The sequence below is a fragment of the Musca domestica genome, unplaced genomic scaffold, assembly GCF_030504385.1.
Source record: "Musca domestica strain aabys unplaced genomic scaffold, Musca_domestica.polishedcontigs.V.1.1 84, whole genome shotgun sequence".
Classification (NCBI taxonomy): domain Eukaryota; kingdom Metazoa; phylum Arthropoda; class Insecta; order Diptera; family Muscidae; genus Musca; species Musca domestica.
The window spans coordinates 1721656-1748582 of NW_026712417.1; the positions used below are offsets into that span (position 1 = coordinate 1721656).

Genomic DNA, 26927 nt, shown 5'->3' on the forward strand with positions numbered 1-26927 from the left:
TGAGCTCACCGGACTATGAAGACGACGAAAAAGTAGCTTCGAAAAGCCTACGAATGCTTCTAGGTCAAACCTGTAGATCGCGCAAGATCCTGTCAGAACCCATGTGAAGGTTGTGATTTTAAAGACTTCTCCCCTATTTTTGTTGACCGATGGCTACGAAGGTCATAGAAATTTTAAACTTTTTGAAGAATCAAAAAATCTGCTGCAATGACGATCTCGTGGTTATCACAGACTGTACATCTGTTTGAATCATATGCCTTGGTGATAGGGTTCCAGAACTTCGCAGAAATCTGGACAGAAACTCGGTTATTTATATCCTCGACAAATGGTTTCCAACTCTCCGATAGTAAAGATCACTCATAGATCTGGTAATGATAGGTGGTGTTCATTTGTCAGGATGCCTATAAGTGCCGAGGTCCAGAATATGCCACTTTTGTAATATGAACTTGCCTCGTCAAATTTCCAAAAAAAAAAATCCGCTGAAGAAAGCATTTTAAATACATATATTGGCTTTTCCATATATAGACCTATGTGTTATGTTTTCAATACCGGAATTACAAACGTAATGAAAAACATAATATACTCTCCATAGTATGGTGGAGGGTATAATGACTTAAGCAGAGAACACAGCATGTTCTCTTTCAGGTTAACAAGATAACAAAGTTCGTTCCGAAGTTGAATTCGAAATTATCTTGAAGTTGCTATGATTCCGCGTTAAAATAATTAATTTGGTACAGTTTCCCTCTCCTCAAATTGAAGAGAAATATATACTACAAGAATCTAAATAGCTGCCAGGGTAATCTGAGAGTTGCTAAGAGATCTTTGAATTTTGATGTTCCGGTTATTGAGAGTCAGATAAATTGTGTATGCTTCCATATTTTTACCTGACATTTTTTAAAAATATTTTTAGATGATTTTCTTCAGTTTTCAGATATTTGGCGATCTTTAAGTATCTCCCAATATATATACAAAACATATATTGGGAGACAAAACATACATTGGGATACACTTGAAGATCGCCAAATATCTGAAAACTGATGAAAATCATCTGAAAATATTTTCAAAACCGTCAAGTAAAAATATGGAAGCATACACAATTTTCTCGGACTCTCAATAACCGGAACATCATAAAGGCCTTCAAGAGTCCTTCTATGAAAAGGAGGTCTTTCAATGGGTGTCCTTTTTCTAGAAACCCTCTAAATGTTCTAATTAGAGAAGAAGACATTGAACAGGATTTCTATTTTTAAAAGACCTTCAAATTTTCAACGATCGAAACGTACCAAGAGATGATCTGTTATTAAAGACCTTTCAAGGACTACACCCCTTCTGTAGACAGAACACCTTTCAGACTTTGTGGTCTCCACAGAATAACATTTCAAAACTAAACATATTTTGCTCCATTCGACTTCATAGTTTTGTAGAGTGTCATAAAATTGGTCCACCCGTTTTATGTACTTTCTTTACTGTTTTTTTTATAGAGGCCTTTGGATATCCTTCTGTCTATGGAAGAAAGTAGGAAGTTTATCTAGCCGCAGAAGAACTTTTGAAGAATGTCTTTTCAAAAGAAGACCTTCTGATTACAAATCTTATAATCTATTAAGTATATAGTGCAAATATAATTTCCATATGCCTTTCTATATCTATATATGTGGTTGTCATAGTAGCCGACTATTCTAGAATTTCTAAATATTGTTTAGTTTTAAGTTACTAACTTATTATAATTGATTTCTTCTAAAACTATGTATATGAATGGATTTGGGATTGCGGTTACAGATTCTCGACATTAAGTATAAATTGATGCTACGGGATATAACATAATTTAAAAAATACATATTTTTTCCACATAATCTTTTTGAGTACTTAATGATCATTAGAGCTATCGCTATATATTTTCTTATATTTTGTTACCACATAAATAATAACAACAAGTAAAAAAGCAGTAAGTTCGGCCGGGCCGAACTTTAAATACCCTCCACCATTTGGAGCGAATTTAAAAAATTTCAAAAAAAAAAATAAAATTCATTAAAACATCTGTTAAAATCTTTAAAATATCTAATATAGGAAGGTGCCGATATATGGGGGGATATACGATATTGTGGACCTATAAAGACAAATCTATGTCTGCGTGTAAAGCACTTACAAGGAACTCCTTGTGTGGATTTTCAGATAATTCCATTGGAAAAAGTGGCTAAAATCATCAAAATACCGAATATATGGGAGTACCGTTATATGAGGGGGGGGGGGGGGGGGGGGGGTGGGGTAAACGATATTGTGGACCTATATAGACAATTCCGTTTCAGGGGTAAAGTGCTCACAAAGAACTCCGTGTGTGGATTTTCAGACAATACGATTGGTAAATGTGGCTAAGATCATCAAAATACCGAATATCGCGGGGTACCGTTATATGGGAGCTATACGTTATTGTTAACCTATATAGAGAATTCTCTGTCGGGGGGTAAAGTGCTCACAAAGAACCCCATGTATGCAAAGAACCCCTTGTGATCATTCCGTTGAAAAATATGGCTAAAAACATCAAAATAACAAATATCGGGGGTACCGTTATATAGGGGCTATACGATATCGTGGACCTATATAGATAATTTTCTGCCGACGCAAAAGTACCCACAAGGAACTCCTTGTGTGGATTTTCAGACAAATCCGTTGAAAAATGTGGGTAAAATCATCAAAACACCAAATATCGGAAGGTACCGTTATATGGGGTATGTACGATATCGTGGACCTGTATAGACAATTCTCTCTCAGGGGTTAAAGTACTTGCAAGGAACTATTTGTGTGGATTTTAAGACAATTTCATTGAAAAATGTGGCTAACATCATCAAAATACCGAATATCGGGGGTACCGTTATATGAGGGCTATACGATATCGTGGACCGATATAGCCCATCTTCGAACTTGACCTGCCGTCGTGGACCCCATAAATTATATATATTCATAAACATCATAAAATTCTGTCTGTCCGTTGAAATCACGATACAGCCCATATTATTTGAAATACAGGGTCAACATTTAGCAGAACAATTTGTATGGTGTCTAGGATAATTGGTATTGAAAATGAGATATATCGATCCACGTTTTGAAATAGCCCCCCCATATAATAATACCCCCGATATTCGGTACTTTGATGATTTTTAATAGGTCCATGTTTTGGCGTAGCACTCACACCATGGTACCTCCCGCTAGTCGGTGTTTCGATGGGTTTTGCCACATTTTTACACGGATTTTTCTAAAAATTGGTATTTCTAAGCCATAATGTGTTGTACCTCCGGTGGCAACACATTGTATGTATAGGCCCACGTTTTGGCATAGCACCCATACAACGGTTCCTCCCGATAGTCGGTGTTTTGATGATTTTTGCCACATTTGTACACGGATTTGTCTAAAAATTAGTATTGGTTGGTCATAATCGGTGCTGAAACATTTTATGTATATGTCAACGTTTTTGTATGCCCCCCATACAAAGGTTCCTTCCGATATTCGGTATCTTGATGATTTTTTCCATATTTTTACACGGATTTGACCGAATATTCATAAAGGGTTCTAGCTCCGGTGGTGAAACATTGTATGTATGTATAGGTCCACGTTTTTGTATGGCTCCCACATTTTGTCCACGGAATTGTCTAAAAATTAGTAATTGTAGGTCTTAATGGTCTCTAGCTCTGGTGGTGAAACATTGTATGTCTAGGTCCACATTTTAGTATAGCTCCATATAACGATACTCACCGGTACTCGGTATTTTGATAATCCTATTCACATTTAACCACGAAATTGTTTCAATTTTGATATTGAAGAAGATTTGATAGGTTCCCGTTTTAGTAGTTTTTAGTTTTTGAAAAGTATTATGGTATATGGTCATCGGACAATGTTTAGTGGGTAAATTATACCTTAACTTTTGTGTAAAAAATACGTACATTTCCACTAAACAGTGAATATTTTCAATCCTGGCGAAATCTCAAATGCACGAAAATGCCACTTCTGACCGTTACATTGATGCTCAAATCCAAGATATCGTATATGTGGCAAACTATATATAATCCATGAAGGGGATGTTAGTTAGACTGCTTATAATTCAAGAATGGCTGGGCGGATTTTGACAGATAGTTGGGTAGAGTTAGGGTCAGAATTAAAGCCTATTGTTTTTCATGATATATATTTAGGGGTTCAATTGGACCAAAAATAAAAATTGTTCTGGTCTTGCAGTGGGTCTACAGGTCACAATTAAAAACCAATCGACACGGAATTTCACATGAGGACAGAGTAGCATTTTGGACGACCCTTGAATTATATTTAGCGGTTAAAATGGACCACAACTTTTGTGTGAAATTGTGGCATCATTTGAGCAGGACAGGATGACATCATTTCAAAAAACCGGTTGAAATGGGTTTGGACCTTAGCAGGTTTTCCAATATATTCTAGTGTTGTAGGGTATCACATGGTCGGTCCCGCACGACTATAGCCTTTGCTTACTTGTTATACCCTCAACAATAGTATGGAGGGTATATTAAGTTTGTCATTCCGTTTCTAACTCCTCGAAATACTCATGTCAGACTCAAAAAAGTATATATATTTTTCATCAGCGTAAAATTCTAAGTCGATTTAGCGATGTCCGTCTGTCTGTTGTAATCACGCTATCTTTCGAACGAATTGAGATAGAAGGCTAAAATTTTGTACACATGTTTATTTTTCCAGTAGGCAGGTTAAGTTTGTAAATGGGCCATGTAGGTCAATGTTTTCATATATACCCCATATAACTGTACCTCCCGATTTTCGGTATTTTTATGATTTTGCGACATTATTTAACGGAATTGTTTCAAATTTGGTACTTGAAGTTCGAAATGGATACTACAGCTTATAACAGAAATTACGTATTTAGGTTTCGTAATGAGAACTACAGGCTGTGACAGAAAATTGTCTATGCAGGTCCGGGTCTTCGTATAGGCCCCATATATCAGTACATCCCCATATTCGGTATTTTGACGATTTTATGTGCAATACCCACTGAAATTGTTTGAGATGTCGTATTTGAAGTTCGTAATGGATGTTACAGCCTGTGACTGAAAATTGTCTATGCTAGTCCAGGTCTTCGCACAGTTCCGATACAACGGTACCTCCCTATATACTATATTTTGATGACTTTAGCTACAATATTCACCGTTTATTTCAAGTTTCGAATTTGAATATGATAATAGCTTATGACAAACAATGTCCATGTAGGTCCACGTCGTACAGACCCCAATATAGCGGCTATATTCGGGATGTTTAAAATTTAAACAGAATTTTTTAAGGATTTTATTTTTTTGAAAATTTTCAAATTCGTTCCCAATGGTGGAGGGTATTAACCCTTAATAGCCTGGTGGTCCCTTCAGGAACCTCAACTTTAGAGGCTTGTTTTTCAAAACTGTTACATTTTTTGCGCAATGTTTATTCAGCAAATATTCTCTTTATAATGTATGCCATATAGCGAAAAAGAAAATCATATGCTTTTCGGTGCTGAACACCTGATTTTTGACGTTTATCAGAAAAACACACAAAAGCTTCAAAGTGAACAAGTCGTGCTTTTTCAAATTGATTGAAATCAAAACTTTTGCTCCAAAAGAACCAAATAAAATTAATTTTTATTATTTGTGCACTATATTAAAACCATGTAATTATCTTTTTAGCAATATCATTTTTTTTTGTTGGTGTTTTTCGTGTAAAAGTCCTTCGGTCCTTCAAAGAACCAGTAGGCACTCATTAGAGAAGTGAAATTCGTTAGTGCTTTAGCGCCTTTTTCTAATTTTAGTGTAAATGTTTAATTTTTCATAGAAAAATGCCACGCAAATACAAAGATTTTACCGCGGCTGAAGAGTTTGAAGCATTCGTCAATAATTTTGAATGGTCAATAAGTGAAATTGGCGATATATCAGATTTGACGACGAAAGTCTAGACGATCCCGATTTCCATATAGTGACAAATGATGATGCGAATACCATGTTTTGGACAATGAACCAGACTTGGGAGCAGCAGCAAATATTGTGGTGCGGCTTGCTCGTAAAGTTCCGCTTTTCAAGAACTACAGAATTTTCTTCGAACTATTCCTTTATTGGCTTATTTACGCACCCAGGGAATCTATGGGCTTGGAACAGTTCAACGTAACCGAATTCCTGGCTGCAAATTGCCAGAAAAATTACCCAATCGATAATTACCCTGCGATAATCCACGAGTACAACAAGTACATGGGAGGTGTTGATCTTATGGATTCGTGCTTTGGTAGAAGCCGCATAAGAATAAAATCGTCTTATGTACATGATAAATGCGTGGATTTTATATAAACGCCAATTCTCTTCATCTCCTCGTACAGATAAAATGCTGACTTTCCACGAATTTATCGTAGACGTCAGCAAAGTTTTAGTAAAATCTGGCACACAATCCATAAGGAAAGGACGTCCAAGAAGCACTGGAGGATGTGAGACCCCTGAAAATGTGCCAAAACGAGTTCGGGCAGTAATGCCGCCTAGTGACGTGCGGTTTAATAATCTTGGGCACTTCCCGAAATACCTAACAACAGGCAAACCTCGTTGTAAAATGCCCAATTGCACATCTAGAACAACAGTGTATTGCATTAAATGTGAGGTAGAATTATGTTACCAATCAACAAAAAACTGCTTTCTAGAATATCATACAAAACATTGAATAAATGAACTGAAATACTTATATAATTTAAATGAAAACAAAAAAAATTCATATATAAACCATATGCATTCTACTTGTCAAAGGAGAGCCTGGTGGTTCTTCAAAGAACCAACACACAAAACATCCCCTAAAATGTCCAAAACTCAAAATTGTGAAAAGTCGTAGAACAAACGTTGTTAAGGGTCCTAAAATACAACATATAAAATTTTTTCATTGAAAAGAAAAAAGTCAGGCTATAAAGGGTTAAAAGTTCAATCCGGCCGAACTTAGCTGCTTTTTACTTGTTTTTTTTTTTTTTTTTTATTAAACTTTTCTCATTGATTTAAGGTATCCTGCTCTTTTAGGTCAAATAAATCTTTAAGGCGTAAATGAAAATCTCCCCTGAATCTCTTATTTTTTAGTAAACTCTATATAAAAGATATATAAATTAAAATAATAGCTCTAATGATCATTATGCAGTAATTCCATATATCTAGTGTTATATGCATATATATGTACATAAAATGAAATATTACCTTCCCTTGTTAGTAAAAATGAGGTTATTTACAATACTTGATTTTTCAATTATTTGCATTAATTATTAATTAGGCACTTCGTATGAAAAAAAATGATTTCAAAATTATAGAAGGCAATCATTTAAGGAGATTAAAAAAATGTATATGTACATATTAGTATAAAAAAAAATATTAATTTTCAATGCATACCCAAATGTATTCGTCATTCAGTTTTTATTTTTGCCATATTATTTTTTTTTTGTTTTGTTTAATCATTGCCATTGCATTCATATTTACAAAAATATACTTTGCAATTAAGCAAAATATATATGTATAGCAATTATTATTCAAGTGTTAAAATGTGAAATGTATTCTCTGAAATTAATCGAAAAACCCCTTTTTAGATTCCAGGCAACATCATTACCGCGAGGAAGTGCCCAGAAACACACAGACGTACACACAACCCCTTAGAACAAGGTCCATCAGCAATGCCATATTTCGATTACTTAGAGTGAAGCGGCGGGGCTTGGCATGCATGTATTTCAACGTGTCTACAACATAGACAGGCATTTGAGGTGTGTTTTTGTGTGGGTGTGTGTGTGTGTTTATTTGAAATATGGCAGTTGCTAATGGTGTTATTTGCTGTGTGTGTTTAGGCTTGTAGTAATGTTGCCATATTGTCGGAATTACCTTACTGGTGGGTACTTACTATATTCTACGATATGTTACGATGTATATGAACTATAATTGGTGGAATGTATGTAACATCGTTCACGTTCACATAACAATTGCCAAACAGAGAATTGCAGACAATTTGTTACGCAATTCGTGGTTACAAAATTGATAATTGATGAAGATGTTCGAGGCAATTTTCTAAATGTGGCACAGTGGTTAAGTGGGTGGATAGAATATTTTTATTATATGTATAAATTATGAATTTTGTTGTTGCAAAATGGTCAGGCTTAATCCCTTTATTGTTGTTTTTATAAAAACAACGTTTGTTTATTAGTGGAGAACAATGGTAATGTTTATTAGGGTGTAAGGCGGGGAATACCTAGGTTTCGGAAAGAGCCACCTAGATATTCCCTGCCTTACCCCCTGTTAAATATTACCATCGTTCTCCACTAATAAAGCCTGGCCATTTTGTAACAACAATATGCTATGGTATCCCGGTATCCAACACTGTTCTAAATTATTTAAATTATATTAAAGTTGGTTTGGTTACAGATGGCGTATAAGTTATGCCAAAACGTATGTGTATATGTGATCGGAATATGAAATATTTTTTCAGGTTTTAAAATTAAATCTTAATTTTACGTAGATTTATGCCAGCATAGTCGTTTGTATTATAATATTGTTAATTTATTTTGAATAAAAAAATAATATTATATTAAGATATGGTCTTTTGATAAATCAACATTCCAGCCTGTGCTGTCCTTTCAAATCAAGACTTTTTTTGCGTACTCCGAAAAAAAGTACTTAACTACAAAAAAGGAAAAAACTCACCCATCGCTCGTTACCATGATACTGGTAACGTAGCCCGACGTCAAGGAAGTGGACGGAAGAAAACAGCAACATTAGCAAAAATGGTTCGAAAAGTAAAGAAGCGAATTGATCGAAGCCCGCGTCGAAGTGGCCGAAAAATGGCTCGTGAGCTGAACATGTCGCAATATTCCATTTGGCAAATATTGAAAAATGTGCTCGGGGTAAAGCCATTGAAATTCCAAAAAGTGGGAGAACTTACACCGCAACAGAAAGAAAATAGACTCAGAAGAGCTAAAGAGTTGCTTCGCTTGGCCGAGAGTGGTGAACTGGTTTTGAGTTCAGGTCAGCTGAAAATGACAGCTGAAAATAAGCATGAATTCTTAAATAATTTAAAATGGCCATAACTCTTTAAATATTGAGTTTTCAGCGTTTTTAGTTATTATTTGTGATCACATTTTTAAGCATGAATTCTTAAATATTTTAAAATGGCCATAACTCCTTAAATATTGAGTTGTCAGCGTTTTTAGCTATTATTTGTGATCACTTTTTTAAGCATGAATTCTTAAATATTTTAAAATGGCCATAACTTCTTTAATATTGAGCATGAATTCTTAAATATTTTAAAATGGCCATAACTCTTTAAATATTGAGTTTTCAGCGTTTTTAGCTATTATTTGTGATCACTTTTTAAGCATGAATTCCTATATATTTTTAAATGGCCATAACTCCTTAAATATTGAGCAAGAATTCTTAAATATTTTAAAATGGCCATAAAGGTTGGTCACCAGAACTCAAGCGGCGGCCATTTGGATGGTGTGGGCCGCCATAACAGCCGATGGTCGCTCTTCACTCGTATTAATCGCCCGTGGCATCAGAATAAATGCCAAATATTATCGCGAAAATATTCTGGAGGGTGTATTAAAGCCTTGAACATTCCAACAGGACTCAGCACGCGCCACCCTAGAATGGTTACAAAATGAGGTTCCTCGCTTCATTTCCAGGGCACAATGGCCACCAAAATCTCCTGATACCAATCCGTTGGACTTTTGTATCTGGACTATTTTGGAAAGCAGGCAAGCAAGTGCTTCGCCGGTAATGGGCCAAAATACCGCAGAGCAACATTCGGGCAGCGTGTTTTTTGTTTTCATTCAATAAAATTTAAAAAAAAAAAATGTAAAAATTATGGCGTTTGACATTGTTGCAGTTTTTTTTAACTCACTCAGTACAGAGGTACAAGAAGTAGTAGGCCGATATCTATAATTTTCACAACAGAACTTGGGAAAATATTGGGACATATGCAATTTGAAGGTAATCGGATGCTCATTTCGCATCATATGACAGATATAATTATTCAAATTTTTGATTAGTTATGGGGAGGTATCAGAAGGATAGTTCCGATATATCTCATCTCCATATCAAATTTTGTGTAACAAGAAATTTCGGGATATGTGAAATTTGAAAGGAATCTGATGCGTATTTCTTATTTCATGGGAGATATAATTATTCAAAAATTTGACCACCTATGGGGGAAGTACCAGAAGGAGTAGTACGACATATTCCATCTTCATACCAGGTCATATGTTGATAGAAATATTGGGAAGTGCCGAGTTTAAAAGGAATCGGATGCTCATTTCACGATTTACGGGCTTCATGGCTATTCAAAATTTTGTCGCGTTATGTGGGAGGTACCAGAGCGGGTAGACCGATATATCCCATCTCTGGTTCGATCTCTACCATCAGATCTTGTATTGATGGAAATATTGTCTTTACCAAGTCTGAATGGAATCGGATGTTAATTTCCCATTTTATGAACTTCAGAGATATTCATTATTTTGACCCTTTGTGGGGGAGGTACCAGAAGGAGTGAACCGATATATCCCATCTTCACATTAGATGTCAAGTTAGTAGAAATAATGGGACGTGTGAAATATGAACACAATTTGACTCTTATTTCACATGTTATAAGAGTTATAATTATTCAAAATTTTGACCCTTTGTGGGGGATGTACTAGATGGAGTGGACCGATATATCCCATCAACACACCAGACCTTCGGTCATTAAAAATATTGTGATGAGCGTAATTTGAAGAGAACTGGATGTTTATTTCGGTTTTGGCTATTTAAAACTTTAACCCTTTGTGGGGGAGGTACCAGAAGCTATAGTCCAATCTCTCCCATATTTATACCAGATCGTGTGTTGATGGAAATTTTGAGATGTGCCAAGTCCGAATGGAATCGTATGTTAATTTCGGGGTTTATGAGCTTCATGAATATTCAAAATTTTTACCTTTTGTTGAAGAGGTACCAAAAAGAGTGGACCGATTTATTCTATTTTGACACCAGACCTTGGGTTAATAAAAATATTGTGATGTGTGTAATTTGAAGATAATCGGATTCTTATATCACATTTTATAAGAGCTATAATTATTCAAAATTGTTATCCTTTGTGAGGGAGGCACTTGATGGAGTAGACCGATATTGTCCAGCACCTGATCTAGCTCTAATGCAAGTATTATGACTTGCACAGTTGGAGCAAAATCGGATTATTCTCTCCCTTTCTGTGCATAAAACCTTTTTTATACCCTACAACACTATGTGTTGGGGGTATTATACGTTTGATTGGCCCAAAAATTATGTAACACCTCGAAATATTGGTTTCCCACATAGGAAAGTATATATGGATCATCCTATCTCGCCGAGCTGAGTCGATCTAGCTATGTATGTCCGTCCGTCCGTCTGTCCATGTTAATTTGTAATCACTCTACAGGTCGCAATTATGGCCCGATCTTCACGAAATTTGGAATGGAGGTCGGGGTCGGGCCAGAATAGAACCCTATTTCTTTTTGAGATGATCGCCAAATGTTTAGGGGTTGAAATGGACCAAATACTGAAAAAAATTCGGATTTTGCAGTAGCTATACACGTCGCAATTATAGACCAATCGACGCGGAATTTCGCATGTAGCTAGGAAGAAGCCTACCAATTTGGGTGGTCATCGGATAATATTTAGTGGGTAAAATAGACCATATATTTTGTGTTGAAAAAATTCAAAATTTTTCATTAAACCGCAAATATTTTAAATCCCGGCGAAATCACAAAGCCATGACAAGGTTACTTCTGACCTTTACATCGATGTTAACATCCAACAAATCGGATATATAGCAATAAAAGTGCGATATATATGTCTATCGTAGAAGATATGCTTGAAAGATCTCTTATATGTCGAGAACGGCCGAACTGATTTCGACAGTTCTCATTAATTCAGAATGGCCTCTTGGCAGGAAAGAAAAAACGTCTAAAAAAACGCATAAAAATATCTCTCTAAAGATGAAAATATTGATTTTGTAAAATTTTCTCATATTTTTTCAATTTTGTCATATTTTTGGCATATTTTCATTTTGAATTAAACATTTGGTAATATTTCTACAGCTAACAAAACTAAGTAGTTAGGATATCAGGATATAATATAATATACATATATTTTGCATGGGGATAAGATGAGGGTCAGAATAGAAGCCTACTCTTTTTGGAGATGATCGCCATATATTTAGGGGTTGAAATGGACCAAAAAACTGCAAAATTGTCAGCAGGTCGTAATTATCGCCCGATCCTCACGCACATTTGAATGGGGGTTACCGGACATTGCAAAAGCCGAACAGTTTTGGATGGCTATCCAAAAATATTCAATGTGTGAAATAGTTTGCCAACTTTTGTAGACAAAATACGAAAATGTCCATTCCAGTGACTTTTTGGACAATTCACAAATACAGGAAAGACGCACTTCAGACTATTTCGTTGAAGCTGATTTCGTTGAAGAATATAGTCAAATGGCTGTACCTCATATAGATGCGTTTCAGTCAAAAACCAATAATAAATGTTAATCTTTTGTCACTTCGGAGAGATTATAGGTCTTTGGGAAATATTGGTTCCAGATCTAGGAAGACCATTTACGTGCAACATCTACCAATAAATTGGAAATGAGCGAATTAGTTGCTGTTATTCGAAAATTAGAGAACGAAACCTTATGGTTTTCTTTTATTATTTGTCACAAAATCTTGTAGAATTCTTTCGAGTATCTCGCCTATATAAACTGTATCACTTATTAAAGTGTTGTAGGGTATTCAACGGTCGGCCCCGCTCGACTGTAGCCTTTGCTTACTTGTTTTTTTTTTTTAAATTTCGACCTTTTTGTGGGGGAGTGGACCGATATTTCCCATCTCCGGACTCGATCTAAGTTTGATAGTAATATTATGGTGTGCCGAGTTTGGACCAAGTTGGATGCCCTCTTTGAGAGTTATCGTGTGCACCAGCCAGACAGAAAGAAGGACGGACACCTCTAGATCGACTACAAATGTCCTAAAACGGATTTGGTCCAATTTTTTTGGTTATTTCGATGAGGCACGTTTTGGCCATATCAAATGATATATATCTTCTGAATATGCAAAGGTTGGAAAATATCGGTGATTCATTTCAAATCTCATAAAATCTATGTCTATTCAAAATTTGACCCTTTGTGCGGAATATATGGGTTCTCAGCCACACAACACATATCATAATTTTTTCACCTAAAATGATGTGGTCCAAAATCAATGATTTAAGTATTTCTTTGTTAATAAATATTTCCCTGCGTAATGTTTTAAATAAAAGTTGTAATATAATTGTACACGGGTGCGTATGTGTATTATTGCAAATAATAATTGACCATGGTGGCGTATTGTTGATATCGGTTAATATACGTAAGATTTTAAAATCCCATTTATTCATTCATTTTTTAAAACTTTTTTTAAAATATTTTTTATATTCTTCCACCTGTAACCACTGAGCCATGTAAACTTCTTTGCCTTTCGCATGAGTTTCAGGGGTTTCGGATGAAATTGTGGTTTATTACAGCTACTAACTACACATTTCACTACACTTTTAGGCTGAATGCGTTATGGAGGTTTGTGGTTTATTCATTTGAGGTGTCTTTGCTGGAAGCGTTGCCAGTAAAAATTGGTGTGTTCTTCAAGTGGTTATGGAAATATGCAAATGTAGTGGTAGGATGTTAAGGAGTGAGGGTGCGAGTGTGGATAGGAATTTTGATTGCATCTAGCTAACGTGATCTTTCAGTGTTGTGCTGTTGGGAAGCGGGATAGTGCTGATAGCTTTACATATATACAGTGACAGGGCATGCATTAGCTTTGATGTCAGTGGATGTTGTTAGATGGGTGTTTTGTTTTTTCTTCTTATTTCTGAGTTTTAGTTTAGATGTAGATGTTTTTTCTCTTTTGGTTTGGAGGGGCTTACCTGCATTGAACCAGATATAGATACACGCTCGCTTAGTATCTCATGCAAATGCCGAGTTCCCATTGTGTTTCGTAGAGTAGTCTGTGCCAATAATCGTGTCGAGTGGTGAGCATTCTCCACGTTCGCTATAGAAACTGTCGCATTCGAAACGCGATAGTAAACCACTGCATCCACCGAGACCGTCACACTATCCTTAGTCAAAACCTACAACATTGCAGTGGAGTAACAACGGGTGTGTTGTGGTTGGTCGAAATGGGGTCGGGGGTGAGGGCGAAAAGAATGTTGGAAAGGTAGTTGTGTGTTGTTTATTTGGTTAGTTGCCACTTTCAGTATGTACGTCGCAGGATGTATGTATGTCTACATATTCATCACGCAGATAGGTGATGTCTTTTGTTTCAATTTTATGTATGGGCAACTTTACGAACTGAACTTCTTCTTTTTCGTTTTTTTTTTTCAGAAAGTTTCGTCGTTGTTGTTGTTGCATATGTAAACATACATACACAGACTCACACACATACATACAGAAAAAATTTCAACAACCAAAGATGTGGGCAAAAAAAAAAAAAACCAAAGAAAATAAATGAAAAAAAAAAAAATATTTAAAAAATAGTTTTGTTTATTTTTGTGTGTCGTTCTTTGTCGAAAGTTTCGTTCAGCAAGTTGTCCATGTCCAAGTCCAAGTCATCATCAGTAGTTGCAGTCCACATCAGAGGTTTGCATGGGAATTTATTTGCCATTTTTTCGGTTGCATCCATAGATATGTTGCCCTTCTGTTTTGTAGCTTTGTTACGATTCAATGGAAAAATACCCCCAAAAATATGAAATTTAATTTATTTTACTTTTGTGTGTAAAAATGCTTGCTCCAGGACAGAAAGGGGGATTGTTGATACAATAAGCCCAGCTTTTGGAATGTGCTCTTTCGGTGGTGCACCAATTGAAGAAAGGGGTTTTTTGGTACAACGCCTTCAATAAAACTCCTTTAGTCTTTGTCTGCTTTCCTATGAAATACATTTTTCCTAAAAGGATGTGCCTTTGTAACATTTTCTTTGGCTAACAGTATGTGAATGGATCCGACAGTTTGTACTAATTGAAAGCTGTTAAAAGGCTGTCTGCCAATATAAAATAAAATAAAATTATTGCTTAAAATTGTTTTGTAAATGGGTACAATTAAATAGTATTAATTCGAGATGACATTCTAGGAGAAAACATTCTAGTATGTCGGATCTTCTATTCGAAGACTAGAGTTTAAGGCATCTAAGATGTATTTTAAACAAAAGAATTTTCTATATGAAAACCTTCTCTGGTCTTCTATCAGAAGACCCTCTCTGATCTTCTATAAGAAGATCTTCTCTGGTCTTCTATGAGTAGACCCTCTCTGATCTTCAATAAGAAGATCTTCTCTGGTCTTCTATGAGAAGATCTTCTCTGATCTTTTATAAGAAGATTTTCTCTGATCTTCTATAAGAAGACATTCTCTGGTCTTTTATAAGAAGAACTTCCGTGGTCTTCTATAAGAAGATCTATGAGAAGACCTTCTCTGGCCTTCTATAAGAAGACCGTCTCTAGTCTTTTATAAGAAAAGCTTCCCTGGTCTTCTATAAGACGACCTTCTCTGGTCATCTATAAGAAGACCTTCTCTGAACTTCTATAAGAAGACCTTCTCTGATCTTCTATAAGAAGACATTCTCTGGCCTTCTATAAGAAGACCGTCTCTAGTCTTTTATAAGAAGAGCTTCCCTGGTCTTCTATAAGACGACCTTCTCTGGTCTTCTATATGAAGACCTTCTCTGGTCTTCTATGAGAAGACCTTCTCTGGCCTTCTATGAGAAGACCTTCTCTGATCTTCTATGAGAAGACCTTTTCTGGTCTTCTATGAGATGACCTTCTCTGGTCTTCTATAAGAAGGCCTTCTCTGGACTTCTATAAGGAGACCTCCTTTGGGCTTCTATGAGAAGACCTTCTCTGGTCTTCTATAGGAAGACCTTCTCTGGTCTTCTATAAGAAGACCTTATCTGGTCTTCTATAAGAAGACATTCTCTGGTCTTCTATAAGAAGACCTTATCTGGTCTTCTATAAGAAGACATTCTGTGGTCTTCTATAAGAAGACCTTCTCTGGTCTTCTATGAGAAGACCTTCTCTGGTCTTCTATGAGAAGACCATCTCTGATCTTCTATAAGAAGACCTTCTCTGGTCCTCTATAAGAAGACCTTCTCTGGTCCTTTATAAGAAGACTTTCTCTGGTCTTCTATAAGAAGACCTTTTCTGGTCTTTTATAAGAAGACCTTCTCTGGTCTTCTATAAGAAGACCTGCCCTGGTCTTCGATAAGAAGACTTCTGATACTCTGGTCTGCTATAAAAAGGCCTTCTGGTCTTCTATAAGAAGACTTCTTATTATAAGATCTTCTGGTGTTCTGGTACGTTCTTCTATAAAAAGACGATCCAGTCTTCTATAGGAATACCTTCTGGTCTTCTTTTAGAAGAATTTCTGGTGTTCTATGAGAAGACCTTCTGGCCTTCTTTAAGAAGATCTTGGGTTTTTCTCATTGATGACCTTCTGGTCTTCTATTGTATGACCTTCTGGTCTTCTATTGGAAGACCTTCTGGTTTTCTAGAAGAAGACCTTCTGGTGTTCTATAAGAAGTCCTTTTGGTTTCTATATGGGATTCTATTGAAGAGCTTGGGTTCTTCTCTTGGATGACCTTCTGGTTTTCTATTTGAAGATCTTCTGGTCTTCTATAAGAAGGCCTTCTTTTCTATTGAAATACCTTCTGGTATGTTCTTCTATAAGAAGACGTTCCGGTCTTCTATAAAAATCCAGAAGGTATTTTTATAGAAGACTTTCTGGTCTTCTATTGGATGAACTTTTGTTCTTCTATTAGATAACCTTCTCCATTGGAGGACCTTATGGCCTTTTACAAGAAGACCTTCTGGCATTGTATAAGAAAGCCTCTTGGGTCTGCTATAAGGAGACCTTCTCGTGTTTTAAATGAAAACCTTCTAGTCTTATGTAAGAAGACTTTCTTGGTCCTCTATTGGTCTCCTCTTGGAAGACCTTTTGGTCTCCTCTGGAAAGCACTTTTGGTATTCTTCTTCTGGGTCTTCTATAAGAAGAGCTACTCGGCCTTCTTTCTAATAAGAACATCCTATGGTGAAAAGCCTCTTGTCTCTTTTAAGAAGACTATTTAGCCCCTTTGGATAATACATTTTGTCCTGTCAGGTCTTCTATATGAAAGGGCCATTTGTTTGTTGGGTATTAGTTGGGCGCCATTACCAATATAACGGAAAAACCTTCGATTCTATGTTTTCACATCTCTCCGATATGTTGGGTACTTCCTTACTTTTCTTCTCAATATGGCACCAACTGGTTTCTTGTTCATTTGGTATCCTCGCGATATACTTTTTTAAGGAAGACAAGCCATTCAATCATGCAGTCCTCTAGTATGTCGCTCAATCACTTAACTTTTGAAGTAATATTTTTTTCCTAAGCAACCTTTAGAATATATTCATAATATTAACCCCCATTTACAATCGAAGGAGCCTACCGAATTATGTGTGAACATTTATTAAATTGCCTTTATTAAACAGCAGTGACTACATTGGGATTATCGAGCTTATAAACGAATAATAAAGAACACACATGAGAATTGAGCCATTAAGCTGAGCCAAGGGGTGGGGGAATATTGTTTCTTTATCATGGATGACATATTCGTAGAATACCATAACCATTGCTAATGTTTACACACAGAAGACGTAGACAAAAGGAAAATGTTTTGGTGTCACATTGTTTTCCCAGCATTTTCTGTTTCATTGATAGTCATCCTGAACGTTTCCACAGTCGTCACAGTCGTTTTTGTTTTGGTGCCGTTTCAGTTTGTATTGTTTTGATGTTAAGGTTTCGGTTTATTTTGTTGTTTCGTTTTTATGAAGATATTTTCTTAAGATTCCTTTATCCAACTACTTAGACTCGGGGGAGTTCCTTTTTGCCCTGAGAGAGAATTTATTGTTTTTACAATTTTTCTATTTATGGTTTTGGTGCTTTCATGTGTTTCACGTTTTTGTCGTTGTTGTTGTTGCATTTTGGGTGATTTCGGCCAACTGCGCTATAGCGATACGTGGAGGTTTGAACTCAAGTGTTTTCCAAGTTGTAGTGCTTTGGTTGGTGTGGTTTATCTTGGCTGTTTCGTTCGCTTGTAAGCCACAGGACTAAGACGTGAGTTTATGGGCTTACAGCAAACAATCAGCCAGCTAGCTAGCTTGCTCGGTTGGTTTTGTGCGATATATTATGGCGTGTTAAATGTCATATCCTTAAGGATATTTTCGTTTTTTTTTTCAATATTTTTTTGAATGTTTGTTGCTTGCCAGTGCTTGTATGTGTCAACAACAGAACACAAAATTTTCCCTGAGGGAGTGACGCCAAATGTGATCCTCTTCACAGTTTGTTGTTGAGCCGAGGCTTTTGGTGTATGGTGTTTGAGTTTTTTGTTGGTTTTTCTAAACAACATTAAAATTGAATATTTTTTCGAAACTAAGTCAAACACATCAAAGAGATTTGGTGAGCAGTAGCTTATTTTGTTGGTGAGTAATACATTTAGTTGGCCTATAACTATGTATATTGGGGTGCTGACAATTTAGTGGTTTCTAACTAAAACATCAATTATTGAAGGTGTCATAATCGTTATCCTAATTTAAATTTGAATTGATTGGCCTTTATAGAACATGTGATTTGTAGTAAAAATGCAGATCTTTTATGTGAGATGTTCTATAAAACAAAATAGAGCTCTTAGAAAATTATTTCCAATTAAAATAGTTAATTGCCACATTTCTTGGTGGGTTTTCTACCGAAAAGTAGCCTTTTTATAAGAGGAGTTGTATAGAAGCTTTTTTATGATGTTTTACAGTATATCCCATTTTTTATGGGATGTATTTCATTCCAAAGAAGTTTTCCTAAAGAGGTCTTTTATTTAATACCAGACCCTCTATATAAGGTAAGGCTTTATAAAAATGGAAGATTTTCTAAAAGTGAGAGGTCTTTAAGATGTAAAGAATCATCTTTAAAGCTCTTCTGTAAAATTTAAAAATTGGAGCCCTCTATCGAATTTCTGTTGGAGGTTTTCTGTAAAGAAAAAGATTTTTTATATTAGGTTTTCCATTGACTGGAAGATCTTTTACAAAATATCTTTTATAGAACATAAGATAGGAGATTCTCTATTCTTTACAAAAATTCTAATCTATACAAGCTCTTCTAAAAAAGAAGACAGATGGCTATAGAACTGCCCTTCTATAAAATAAACGACCTTCTGTAAAACGTGAAAAGTTGATCCCACGAAGGATCTAAAAAATAAGGTCTTCTGGGGAATGGAAAGCTCTCGAAAGCGTAAGAGGTCTTCTACTATAGAGCAAAACAAACCTTTAAAGGGGTCTTCTTCAGGAGGGCAGAATATCTATGATATGGAGCAGAAGTAGACCCTGAGAAGACAGAGAGGTCTTCTACTATGGAGCAGAAGAAGACCCTGTGAAGAAATCATCTACTGTTGAGAAGAAAATATCCTTTTCCAGAGGCTTGTATTGGAGAATACCCTCGAAATTGTCTTCTTTTGTAGAGCAGGAGATCCTGTGAATGGGGTCTTCTTCTGTAGAGCAGAATACCCTAAAATGTCTTTTTCTTTAGAGCAGGAGATCCTGTGAATGTGGTTTTCTTCTGTAGAGAAGGAGACCCTGTGTATGGAGCCATCTTCTGTAAAGCAGGAGACCCTGCGAATTTGAAGATACTGGAAAGGCGTCTTCTTCCATACAGAGGTCTTCTACTATGGAGGTCTTCTACTATGGAGGTCTTCTACCATGGAGGTATTCTACTATGGAGGTCTTCTACTATGGAGGTCTTCTACTATGGAGGTATTCTACTATGGAGGTATTCTACTATGGAGGTCTTCTACTATGGAGGTCTTCTACTATGGAGGTCTTCTACTATGGAGAAGAAAACATCCTTTTCCCATCCATCCTTTTCTTCTGTAGTGGAGAAGACCCTTTTAAGGAGTATTTTTCTTCTGGAAGACGCTTAAAAGGGGTCTTCTTCTCTACAGAAGAAGTCCCTCTACAGGCGTCTTCTTCTGCAGAGCTGAAGACCCTTTGAGGGGGTCTTCTTTTGTATAGCTAAAATCCTTGTAAAGAGGTCTTCTTCTGTAGAGCAGAAGACCATCGAAAAGGTCTAACTCTGTAGAGCAGAAGACACGGTAAAGGGACTTCCTCCGTAGAGCAGAAGACACTGTAAAGGGGACTCTTTCTTCAGGAGAATAACCTAGAGCAAGAAAAGACCCTGAAAAGGGGTCTTTTTCTGTTGAGAAAAAAATCCTTTTCCAGAGGCTTGTAGTAGAGAAGACCCTCGACATTGACTTTTTCTGAAGTGGAAAGGACGCTCGATAGGATATTTTTATATGGGAGAAGGAGCTCTAAAAAGCTGAAGATTTTCTCCAAATGTCTTATATAGAAGTCTAACTAGGGGGATTTTTTCTGCAGAACACAAGATACTTTTAAGAAATTTCATATGGAAAATAGAAATCCCTCTTTAAGATGTCCTCTTCGGCAGAACATAAGAACCTCTTCATGTGGACTTCTTCTATGGTATGGAAGGCTCTATCCAAAAGGTCCTCTAATGGTCTTATAACAGTCTATATAATGAAAGATGGTTTATATAATAAAATATCCGCTTTCAAATCTTCATCCGTGGGAAAAATACCTTTTCCCTCTCCTTTTGAACGGAAGGCCCTTTATGAATTTTCCATAAAATTGAAGTCCCTATGAGTGGTCTACGAAACATTCTTTGAGTTTCTTTTTATACAAAAAGCTTTCAAGGGGTTTTCCATAAAATGGAAAAAAATAGAAAATAAAATCCTATAAATGATTGGAAATAGGAGCCTCTAAAGATCATCGATATGAAATATATATATAAATAGCTCTCCAATATTTTTTATTTAAATAGAATATTTTAAAGAGAATAACTTTCTAAACATATTTTAAGGGACATTAAAATGGTCTTCCACTGAATAGAATATTTTCGAAAGAATCTGCTATAAAATTGATAGATTTCAGATTTTAGTAATTCGTTTTATAAACCATTGTCTCTTTTTCGAGTTGTCGAAAATTTGTGCTACACATTCCAAGCACTCACATTTTGAATATTTTTTTAATTTAAAATCTCATGAAAAATATATGGATAACACACAGACGCACATATAGTTAGCTCAGCAATGACTACCTTGCTGTTACCAACCAAAAACGCTTGTTAGTGACACTACAGCTCCAAAACAAATGAGCCATCAAATGAGAGAAAGAAAGAAAATACATAGAAGAGTAGAAGATAGTTAACAGTTTTTCACAGTTTTCCGAAATCATCCATTTCCGTCTGAAGCGGGTCATTAATATTGGTGGTGGTTTTCATCTTTTTTTTTTGCTTTTGTTTTTCGATGCGTATCCAATTAGATTCTCATTTAAAACACACACAGATACATGACAAATATTACTCAATTAATTAACAGATGGACGCGTATTAGTTACACACATTGATATATTACAATGGCATTAGTTATATGTATATGCTATATTAAACACCATTTAGTAGTATTAGTAGTAATGGTGGTGGTAGTAGTAGTTGTATATTAACAAATCAATTCAAATATGTAGGTATGTACATAGAGAATATGTAATATTGACAAGTTAGTTTGATTGCTTGGTAGGTTGTTGGGTTAGTAAATCATTATCATCATCATCATCATCTTCAAGAGCATCATTATCATCATCATCATGAATTGTTAACACAAATATGTATATATATGTACGTTTACGAATATGTGAACAGATGTTTTTTTTTTATTTATTTTGAATTTAGGTTTGATTTGTTTGATTGGTATGCATCGAATACAATTGCCATGTTGTTATTTTTGGTACATATGCAAGTATGTAAATATGTTTTGGTTTCAATTTTTTCCTTTCTTTCTTTTTGTTTTATTTTATTTTTTTTTGTGATTTCGAAGTTTTCGATTTCTTTTTTTTTTAAAGAGAGAAAATATGAGAATAAAACAGCCTAAACCACGCAAAACACAGACTGAAGAACTCGACATGTAATTCTTTAATAATAGGGGAAAAAATTACATTATTTCAGTTTGCATGTATTAGATTTTCAAATATTTTTGTTTTTTTTTATTTTTAAATTGTTTAAATTTTGTGTGAAAATTTCTAGTAATAAAATTGTGTTTATTGCAAAAAAATTTTGTGTTTTAAAATTTTAAATTAGAAAGTTTAAACAAAATTCCAAGGCCAGATAATATTGAGAGAGAGAGAGAGAGAGAGACACAAAAAAGCATAGCATCTAATTGAAAAAAAAAATCGTAAGCGTTTAGTAATTTTTAAAATATTTAAGTAAATTTGTTATATTATTGTAATTGTAAAAAAAATTTAAATAAAGATGTGTAGTGATTGGAATTTTAAGTGGTGTATAATATAAAATTAAGTTTTAATTTAAATTAAAAAATAAATATATAATAATTAGATAAGTAATTCAGTGACAATATAGTTTCCAAATTATTTAATACCATGAAATATATTTAGTAAACCTCAAAATCTGGGAGAAATTAATCTAATTGGTTTGACCATCATGGTCTTTTTTGATTTCATTTTTTAAATAATTTCAAAGATTCTTTAATATTATAAACAAGTAAAAAAGCCAGGCCGAACTTTAAATGCCCTCCACCATTTGGAACGAATAATATGGAGGGTATATTAAGTTCGTCATTCCGTTTGTAACACCACGAAATATTCATTTTAGACCCCATAAGGCATGTATATTCTTGATCAGCATAAAATTCGATGTCGATTTTTCGATGTCCGCCCGTCTGTATATATGTCTGTCTGTCCGTCTGTTGAAATCAGGTTCATAAAATGTTACTTAAATATGTGTTTGGTCTGCAGGAATAGGTATATAAATAGGTATAGCCCACATACTCGTTTAACTGTACAGGTGAAGTGAAAAAACTGCAACTAATTTCAGACTGCTGTCATTTCTAAGCCACTCGTCCGACATCTGTTAAAATTATTCCAGTGGCAGCTCATTATATTGTTCACAGGCGTACAAAAGCATTTTGGTGAGAATTTTCCAGAAAAAAAGTCATTCGTGATGGAATTCAAGCGTGATAGTGTGGTTTCTTTATATTAGGCTTGAGAACCACATGTGGCTATCGTTAGAGCACTCCAGCATTTAAATGTGAATAAATTTTTTGTGTCTCGTACCATCGCTCGTTACCCTGATACTGGTAGCGTAGCCAGACGTTAAGGAAGTGGACAGAAGAAATCAACAACATTAGCAGAAATGGTTCGATCGAAACCCGCGTCGCAGTGGCCGAAAAATGGCGCGTGAGCTGAACATATCGCAATATTCCATTCGGCAAATGTTGAAAAATGAGCTCGGGGTAAAGACATTGAAATTCCAAAAAGTGCAAGAACTTACACCACAACAGAAGGAAAATAGACTCAAAAGAGCTAAAGAGTTGTTTCGCTTGGCCGAAAGTGGTGAACTGCCGAATTTGGTTTTCTCCGATGAGAAAACATTCATTGTCCGGCAATTTGTAAACAAACAAAATGATCGTGTTTACTTGCCAGAGAGGTTAGCTGAAAATGTAAACCTTCGGTTGACCACCAGAATGGTGATGGTGTGGGCCGCCATAACAGCCGATGGTCGCTCTCCGCTCGTGTTAATCGAGCGTTGCATAAGAATAAATGCTGAATATTATCGCGAAAATATTCTGGAGGGTGTATTAAAGCCTTGGGCACGCAAACATTTTGGCGACAGACCTTGGACATTCCAACAGGAATCAGCACCCTCGCACTCAGCGCGCGCCACCCACGAATGGTTACAAAATGAGGTTCCTCGCTTCATTTCCAGCGCACAATGGCCACCAAAATCTCCGGATACGAATCCGTTGGTTGGCACAAAAAAAATACGAAAGTGTCGATTACCTGCGCTTCGTCGGGAACGGGCTAAAATACCGCAGAGCAATATTTGGGTAGCGTGCGACGGTTTCATTGGCCTTTTGAAGGCCATAATTCGTGCCAAAGGTGACCAATGCGAACAAATGTAAACTTATTCTAAAATTTTATGCTATTTCCGACATTTTTTTCTTTCATTCAATAAAAATTAAAAAAAAGTAACAATTATTGCGTTTTATCTTGTTTTAGTTTTTTATCTTACCCTGTATACCCCATATAGGGGTTTCATTTGAAAAGTCTTTTCTATGGATTTTTTTTTTGAAATATTTCAAATTCCTTCAAAATGGCGGAGGGTACTCAAAGTTCGTCCAGGCCAAAGTTAGCTGATTTTTTACTCGTTTGATCTTGAGAATGGAATTATCTTTTTCCTATTTAAAAACATTTTTCAAAGAGTAATTGGATCTCCAACGTTAATTTAAAAAAAAAACATTTTTTTTATTTAAAAAAAATATTATTTTTAATATAATCTGGATATCAGACTTGGAGCTTGTGTTTATATGTATTTAATATTAAAGATCTCCGAATTCACTAAAAACTGCCTGACAAAGCATATATATTATAGGTGTGATTGTTGATAATAAAGAGAATATTGCTAATTTTTTTACTAAATATATTTCATAGCATTGTTTATTAAAAAAAAACAATTTTATAGACTCGGGCTTATTAGAAATTATTATTAAAGTCATTTCATGTCCATTTACACACAATTTCATTAATTTCACATTTTTAGAAATTCTTCTTCAATATGATAAATTTTTGTGGGAAGGTGCCAGAAGGTATGAAAAATTGAAGGGCAATATTTCGAAATGGAATAGGTTATAAAGAAAATATTTTTCATTTCAAAATTAATGAAATCGAAATCGCTTTCGGTGAAATATGGTTAATTCTTACAATTTTCCAGCAAAATTTTCATTGCCAAATAATGTGTAGATTAAGAATATTTTGGCATCAGTAATAACTTACGAAAGGGTACACTTACCCTTTAATTTAAAGGGAACTCATTAAAACTCAGAGGCAAGAGGAGTGGATAGATATTCTTCTTCTTCGAATTTGATATAAGTTTGATATAATATTAGCGTGTGCAAGGTTAGGACTCCCTTCGATAGTTATTGTGCTCAAAATCCGGACAGACATTTTTATCTTTTATGCCAAATAGCATTGTTATAGAGTGCATGATATCACTTCGAGAAGGATTATATTAAAAAAAAACGTATATATCGGCGCCGAGTTCCGCAAAATGGAAACGTACGTCATGAAATTCACTCCATTTGGGCTGATATTAGCCATTATTTGCAAAATAAACCTGAAATCGTATTAAGAATACATACGGGAGCTATATCCAAATCTTAGCCGATCTCCATATAATTCGGAACTGTATCTGATATCAACTATCATTGTTGTGGTGTTCATATTACGAATGTGGGGAACTTATACACCGAATCGAATGAAACATATATATGGGAGCTATAGCTATATCTGAACCGATATTAACCAAATTTGATGTTTTTGTTTCTAGACTAAATTCGGTCGCAGGTGCCGAAAGTCACGTCGTTTGTACTGATATTGGCCATTTGGTGCAAAATTTACCCGAAATCGATTATATGGGAGCTATATCCAAATCTGAACCGATCTTGACAAAATTTGCCAGAGGTATTTCTGGGCTATATCTGACATCTGGTACCAAATATCATTCTTGTGGAGTGTATAATACGAATGTGAGAAACTTAAACACCAAATCGGATGAAACATATATATATGGGAGCTATAGCTAGGATAAGAACTGCCAAAATGCAGGTCGTTTGGACTGATATTGGCCATTTGGGGCTCAATTAACTCGAAATCGGTTGAAGATATATGGGAGCTATATCCAAATCTGAACCGATGAAATTTTAGGCACCTATTTCTGAGCTCTATCTGATATATAGCACCAAAGATCATTGTTGTGGAGTAAATATTACGCATGTGAGGTATTTAAAACCAAATCGGATGAAACATATAAATGGGACCTATAGCTATATCTGAAGCGATTTTAACCAAATTTGATGTATTTGCTTCTAGACTGAATTCGGTCACATGTGCCAAAATTCAATAAACCCGAACTCGGTTAAAGATATATATGGGAGCTATATTCAAATCTGAAACGATCTTGATAAAATTTGCCATATGTATTTCTGGGCTATATCGGACATCTGGTACCAAATATCATTCTTGTGGAGTGTATGTATATTACGAATGTGAGGGACTAAAAGACCAAATCGGATGAAACATGAATATGGGAGTTATAGCTATAACTGAACCAATTAAATTTGAATTACTTGTTTCTAGGATAAATTTAGCCGGAATTACCAAAATTCAGGTCATTTAGACTGATATTGGCCATTTGGTGCACAATTAACCCTAAATCGGTTGAAGATATATATGGGAGCTGTATATAAATTTGAATCGATTCTCACCAATTTCAATAGGGTTCGTCCTTGGGCCAAACAAATATTTTTTTTTGGAAAATTGCATCTCAATCGGATAATAAATGCGACCTGTATTTTTTCACATGAATACATGCACAGACATGCATAAATCGATACAGAAGGTGATTCTATGATGATCCTCAAAAGTAACTATAGGAGATAGACATCTCGATTCCTTTTCCATTTACAAACAAATGCACAAAGACATAATACATATACCTGCCATGTGGTATAGGGTATAAAATTGTCTATGTTTCCAATTTTGACATGAAATGACTCAAAATTTTGTTATATTATTTATTTTTTTGTATAGTTTATGGAAAAAAATAATAAAGTACAGAATTTAGTATAAAATAATTGGCATAGCAAAAAAGAATTGAAATGTATATTTTATTGTGTGGTTTTATTAGTTTTTTTTCTGTTTAGTATTTTTCTATTGGAGTTATTTAAATCTTGAAGTAAAAAAAAAAATA

At 35.2% G+C, this 26927-nt stretch overlaps 1 protein-coding gene across 2 annotated transcripts in view; it reads right to left on the bottom strand.

The window, feature by feature from the left end:
• LOC101901115 (band 7 protein AGAP004871) overlaps positions 1–26927 on the bottom strand; it is an 88372-nt gene that overhangs the window by 12962 nt on the left and 48483 nt on the right. For both annotated transcript variants that reach the window (XM_020039629.2, XM_005191516.4), the window contains exon 5: positions 13955–14158. In XM_020039629.2, the coding sequence (XP_019895188.1) occupies positions 13955–14158 (204 nt within the window). The remainder of the gene's footprint in view (positions 1–13954; positions 14159–26927) is intronic.